The sequence below is a fragment of the Penaeus monodon genome, chromosome 10 (assembly GCF_015228065.2).
Source record: "Penaeus monodon isolate SGIC_2016 chromosome 10, NSTDA_Pmon_1, whole genome shotgun sequence".
Lineage (NCBI taxonomy): Eukaryota > Metazoa > Arthropoda > Malacostraca > Decapoda > Penaeidae > Penaeus > Penaeus monodon.
Window position 1 is genome coordinate 14,657,787 of NC_051395.1, and position 7,065 is coordinate 14,664,851.

Genomic DNA, 7,065 nt, shown 5'->3' on the forward strand with positions numbered 1-7,065 from the left:
TAATTTAAAGATTAAATTAAATTTATTATATCCATATCAAATAAAAAAAAAAAACCAACCTAATTTTTTCGTAAACAAAAACACACAACACACAAACACACACCAAACACACACACACACACACACACCCCCCACACACCCAACACACACACACACACACACACACACCACACACAACACACACACACAAATAAAATAAAAAAAAAAACAAAACAACACTAAAACAACCCAAAAAAAATAAATATATTTAAGTAAACATAACAAAAAAAAAAACAAAAAAATACACCACAAAAAAAAAAACAAAAAAAAAAAAAAAAAAAAATAATATATATATATATAATATATATTATATATAAATTATATATATATTAAATTTTTGTGTGTGTGTGGTGTGTGTGGTGTGTGTGTGTGTGGTGTGTGTGGGTGTGTGTGTTTTTTTTATTATATATATATATATAATATTTAAAATATATATTATATTATATAAAATATATCATATATATTAAACTTTTTATATATATATATATATAATATATATTTTTCAAAAATATATATATTAATATATTTTTATATATATTTTATATAAATTTATTTATTTATTAAAAATACACACACACACACACACCACACACACACAAACACAACACAACACAAAAAAAACAATTTTATAATATTAATATTTTATAATATCTTTTTTAGGTCTGTGTGTGTGATTTTTTTTTTTGTGTGTGTGTGTGTTGGGGTGTTTGTGTGTGTGTGTGTGTGTGTGTGTGTGTGTATTTTTAAATAAATAAATATATATATATATATTTAATTTTATATATATATTTTATATATGTTTAATATATATCTTTTATATATATATATCTATATATATTATGAATATATATATATAATATATTCTTATATATATATATAATTTATATATTATAAACAACACAACCACACACACACACACCCACACACACCACACACAACACCACACACACACACCACACACATATTATATATTTGATTAATATATATATATATATTTTATATATTTATATATTAATATATATATATTGTGTGTGTGTGTGTGTATATGTATTCATTCATACATATACCTGTACGCATGTATATATATTTTGTATTATAATAAAATTATATATATAATATATATATTATAAAATATTTATATTATTATATATTTATATTAAATATTTGATATATTATAGTACATATATAATAAATATATAAAATTTTATATATATTATATATATATATATATATATATGTGTGTGTGTGTGGTGTGTGTGTGTGTGTGTTGTGTGTGTGTGTGTGTGTGTGTGTGTGTGTGTGTGTGTGTGTGTTGTGTGTTTGCGTGTGTGTGTGTGTGTCTGTGTGTGTGTATTACAGCAAAAATATACATGCGTGTGAGTTTGCTTTTATTTTTATTTGCATATGTGCATGTATAACTGCAAATCTAATTTCAGACCTCTTTACAATTAATTATTATGTTAAAATTTCATACTGTTATGCTAGCATCGGTAAAACTCCACCCCACTGTTCCCTTTCGAGAAGCCGCATGGCGTCCTTCGTCGTCATAGCAACGTTAATGCCCCGCCCAGCCGCCAGGTGGCAGCGGGAACGCATGTCAACACGCTGCGAGGACCGCTTTCAGTGAGCACGCGACGCGAAGCTAGAAATTTCTGTTCAGTCCTTTAAAATTCACCGAAAATGAAAATCGAGGAGGTCAAGAGCACCACCAAAACACAGAGGATCAACGCACACTCCCATGTCAAGGGCTTAGTTTTAATGAGGATGGAACAGCGCAACTTTCAGCTGCGGGTTTGGTGGGGCAGACCCAGGCCAGAGAGGTAATATCGTGCCAGGATTTTTTAAACTGTTATCGCATGTAAAAGAATGTAGAATTGTATTTGGTAATTATGATCACATTTCTGAAATATTTGTCATGATTTACGTCTTAACTCACAATAATGGCGGTCAGTAATTAACTGTAACATTCAACTATTGACTGCTGTAATATGAAGGCTAACAAACCACACCAACATATCTTCTATCTTGGTAAAACCTATAGTCCTCACAACAAATGAATAAGAATTTCAGGTTGTCAAAGTACAAGTGTCTGAGGTTTGTAAGCCTTTGCTAAAATGCTGCTGTTATCCTAGACTTCAGTTTTAAGTCCTACATTAGATCACAGTGAGTCTCAAGTGTGATTGGACAGAATACTGTCAATATAGTTGTGGGAAAAATTACCTACTTTGAATGTCTGTGGGTATCTTCTAAACATTCTATGTGTTATGAAAATTAATCTAATTCCTATTATTAAAAGTGTTTTAAAATGATCAAGTCTGTGTTAAAAGAATAAAGTACATTAAAGCCTTGCATTTGTTGAGTGATTGATACTGCAAAAGGTTCACCAAGGTGAATTTGCCAGTTACAATCTAATAGGACACACCAAGCTCAGGCAAACTGAAGATGATGTTCTTGTAGAGGGCAAAACATTGCAGTTGTTGGTAAAAGAAATAAACTGCAGGCATGAACAGAAATGCCACATATAAAGGAAAAAGATTGCGGAAAGCAACGCTCGCAGCCTAAGTCCACTTGATGCTCTATCTTGCTTCTCATGGGAGCAAATAATTTTTTTCTTTCTTTCTTTGATGATGATAATGATCATCCTCATAATCATGATGAGAAGACGACTACAGACAGTTCATCTCCAAGCATCACATTTTAGTCACTTTTGCTTTGTCCTGCTTTGATTCCTTATGAACTCATTTCATTTGTGATACTTGCTATTTCTTTCCTCTTTATATTTACCTTTGTCATCATCATCAGCCATGCTTATTTATGACTAACTACTTATCAATACAAGTTGAACAGCAGTGATATAATTCACTTTACTTTCTGTGAAATACTTACATTACTCTGCAAAGGGTGGAACGGGACTATGTTAAACTTACTTGCCAAAAGCAATTTTTGGTAGGCAAATGCAATGTATGGTAACAGTTGGTAAAGATTGCTAAATGAGAATTTGCCATTTTCAAACATCAAATGCGAGGCTTTGCTGCATTGTGCTAAGTAAATACAAGTACAGTTTGTGTTTTGTTTGCTTCTTTTTTGCCAATTTCATGAAAACATAATTATAGAGGGGGTATGAATAACATTTATTATCAATATTACTGCTGTGTTTTCCATTTTCTGACAAATGTGTAAATCACTTGCCCGGCACCCTAAGTTCCAAGATAAAATTGGATTATGCATCTTGCAAAATGAGTTTAAGTCATATAAGAGTAATAATTAATACTCATTAGACATCTTATCCAATCATTTGCAGTATTTAGAGACAACTGTCTGATCCTGGGGAAGGACTGTTTATTTATTTTTGTATTTATTATTATCTTTTTTAGATAAAAATGTTCTCCCTTTAATCTTCTAGGCAGCTGGATACCTTGTTGACTTGATTCGCACGAAGAGAATGTCTGGCCGTGCTGCCCTCTTTGCTGGTCCTCCTGGAACAGGAAAAACTGCTATTGCTCTTGCAGTGGCACAGGAACTTGGAAACAAGGTGAAGAGTGGATTTTTTTTTTTAATTATTATTATTGTTGTTGTTGTTGTTGTTAGTTTTATATATATATATATATATATATATATATATATATATATATATTTTTTTTTTTTTTTTTTTTTTTTTTTTTTTTTTTTTTAGATTATGTGATAGATATTAAAAGATATGGCTAATATTCTTTCTTAAATTGATTGTTTTTTTTTTTTTTAAGAATTTTCATGATATCTATTTGTTGTCCCTCACCATTCTCAGTACATTAGTGCTGTGAACATCAGTTTCTAAATCAATTTATGTAACAGAATTTAGTAGATAAAGCAAATGATAAATTTACTTTGTTCATCGTATTAAAATTACCCCAGTCTGGTGATGTCATTCAGCAAATCATTTGACAGGTACCTTTCTGCCCCATGGTGGGATCAGAAGTTTACAGTTCAGAGATCAAGAAGACCGAGGTGCTGATGGAGAACTTCCGCAGGGCCATAGGGCTTCGAATCAAGGAAGTCAAAGAAGTTTATGAAGGAGAAGTAACAGAACTGACACCTGTTGAAACTGAAAACCCAATGGGAGGTATGTGATTCTTTTGTTATTTTCTTGTTTTGATGGTGACTGTGGATATAAGATTAACCCTACAATGACGGTACCAGAAATCTGGATGTCACTCCTTCCAGTGACCTCTGGCAACTGTCTAGCCTTTTGGCCAGGAGTCTCCTACATATAGTGGAACTTCCCGCTTGACTCACTTTAGCCAGTCGTGACACCTATGGCTGTACCTGTCATGAAGAGTTACTTTTTCATGATGGCTACAGGCGTACCTGGCTGCATGTATCCTTATAGTAATATGTAGGTGGTATAAGAAAAATGATTGCAGAAATTTTTTTTTTAATCATAAACTAAGAAAAAAGATAACAAGGTTAAAATAATCTGTTTATTTTAGGGTTTGGGAAAAACTGTAAGTCATGTAATCATTGGCTTGAGAACAGCAAAGGGAACAAACAATTAAAATTGGATCCAGTATATATGAGACGCTACAGAAAGAACGAGTTGAAGTGGAGATGTCATTTATGTGGAAGCCAATTCTGGGGCAGTTAAGAGACAGGGAAGATCAGACACATATGCAACTGAGTTTGATTTGGAGGTAAGAATAAATGTTCACCCAAGTTTTACTAAGCTTTGTTTATGATTGGGCCTTTGTTTAACTAAAAACAAAAGTGAATGATAAAAGATATTGGAATTGCTCTTAATTTCGCTTTTCTGTGACTTAAACAAAGCTTTTATCTTGTTTAAGGCTGAGGAATATGTCCCACTGCCTAAAGGTGATGTTCACAAGAAGAAGGAAGTAATTCAAGATGTCACGCTCCATGACCTGGATGTGGCCAATGCTCAGCCTCAAGGGGGACAAGACATTCTCTCTATGATGTCACAACTCATGAAGCCAAAGAAGACTGAGATCACAGGTAAATGTCATGGAAATGTTGCATGTTTATTTTTAGCAGAGGGGAAAGAGGGGAGAAGGCTGAAATTTTGATGACCTTTAACCCATTCCTGACGGGTGGCATGTGCACACATGCCATGGCATGGCGGGACTATCTGCCGGGGGCATGTATGTACATACCATGGTGTATGTATGGAGATGTCATGAGTTATTTTTTGTTACAATCACGGCAAAATATTATTTTTCTTCCACTGAAAGTGTGATTAAGTTGTTTTTAACACTTTCTCATTTTTACTATGAAAAAAAAAAAATGCAACAAACCGATGATTTCAACTCCATGATACCGCACACTGCTTATTTTACTCAGACTATAGACTGAATAATGATCAACTATGGAGTCTATATAACAACAAAAATACCCTTTAGTCTTGATTTATCAGGAAGTTTGGCAAGTAGAGACTTTAGAAAATAATGAAAAGTGAAAATACAACATATCTTCGTAGTATTACGAAGAAACGGCATGGGATGCTGGTATTTGGCATGAGTGGTCGCGCATGCTAAGGTGACGATATAAGCCCCCGGCAGCGGGGCCTGGGCCACTATGAATACTACCCGTTTGGAAAGGGTTAACCTTTGATTTTCTCATTGATTCTCACATTGTCAGTGTACCTTTGTAAAAAATAGTAATGAATGACTTGTAATCTGAAATTTTCTGAATGTTCCTTTATATATTCAGAATGTTACCTTTTCTTCCTTTACCTGACAGAAAAGTTGCGCTTGGAGATCAACAAAGTGGTAGACAAATACATTGATCAAGGTATTGCTGAGCTGGTCCCAGGTGTTCTGTTCATTGATGAAGTTCATATGCTTGATATCGAATGTTTCACCTTCCTTCACCGAGCACTTGAATCAAGAATAGCACCCATTGTCATCTTCGCCACAAATAGAGGCCGATGCATCATCAAGTAAGTGTAGGGTTAGATGGATTGACACTTACACCTTGACTACACCCATGTTATATTTTTATGATTAATAAGTGTGTCAGTTTAATGCAGCCAGGTGTGTAAATATGGTGTATGGACTGGTAAGGTATACTGACAGAAAATATTGAACAATAGATTTAAAGCACTTTTTTTAAGCCTTAAGGTCTTTCTTTTTAAGTGTTTAATTCTGTTGTATTTATTACCAATTACAGGGGAACAGAAGACATAGTATCTCCTCATGGCATCCCCCGAGACTTACTGGATCGCCTTATAATTGTGAGGATGAAGCCTTATGGACAGGAAGAGGTCACGCAGATCATTAAGATTCGAGCTCAGATTGAAGGAATCAAGATAGACAATGAGGCTTTGTTAGAGCTCAGTTCTCTTGCAGAAAGAGCTTCTTTAAGGTAAGACAGTTTTAGAATCATGTAGGGGAAGTTTGGCCATATATGAAAAGTGTATGAACTCCAATTTAACCCTATAAAAGAAGCTTTGTTCATTAGTAAGTCTTGTGAAAAGTACAGCATCCAGCTAGAAAGGTTTTTCTCCACAAATGCCAAATTTCCATTCAAATTACCAGGTGGATAGTTTTACACACAGGTATAAAATTCCAGACCTTCTAAATCATCCATAATGAGTGAATGGTATCATAAAATGGAATATTATAGTTTAGAATTTGAAACTTACAAAAGTATCAATTGTTCATAAACAAGATGATTCGCTTCTCATTTAATACTCTCACTAAGTCCCTGTGAGTGTGAAACATAATTCTAGATCTTCTTATCATTTGATAAATCTCATTAGAACCCTGTGAGCACAGTAAGAAAATTCTAGTTGTTCAACCCATTAGTTGTAGAACAAAAATTTGCCTTGTTGGTACACATCAACAGTTTCCCCCATTTGCACCCGACTTGTTTGGTACTTCAGACACCACTTCAGGCATCTATAGCTTATACTTGTATGTCAGTGTAAAAAAAAAAAAGTTCCTATTTGTCGTAGTGACACCAAGCAAATGATGTCACTACTATCGGAAAAAGACAGGCTTATCTTGTCCAGTAGCTGGGGGCATGGTTTTGGTC

The 7,065-nt window shown here is 33.6% G+C and overlaps 1 protein-coding gene across 1 annotated transcript; it reads left to right on the forward strand.

Moving 5' to 3' along the window:
- Positions 1-1,715: 1,715 nt before the first annotated feature.
- LOC119577874 (ruvB-like helicase 1) lies at positions 1,716-6,416 on the forward strand. The gene is given in 9 exon segments (XM_037925497.1): positions 1,716-1,795; positions 1,798-1,859; positions 3,443-3,571; positions 3,964-4,138; positions 4,506-4,617; positions 4,619-4,706; positions 4,857-5,025; positions 5,770-5,968; positions 6,199-6,416. Coding segments are annotated over 9 exon segments (1,209 nt in total). The 5' UTR covers positions 1,716-1,719; the 3' UTR covers positions 6,398-6,416.
- Positions 6,417-7,065: the final 649 nt, after the last annotated feature.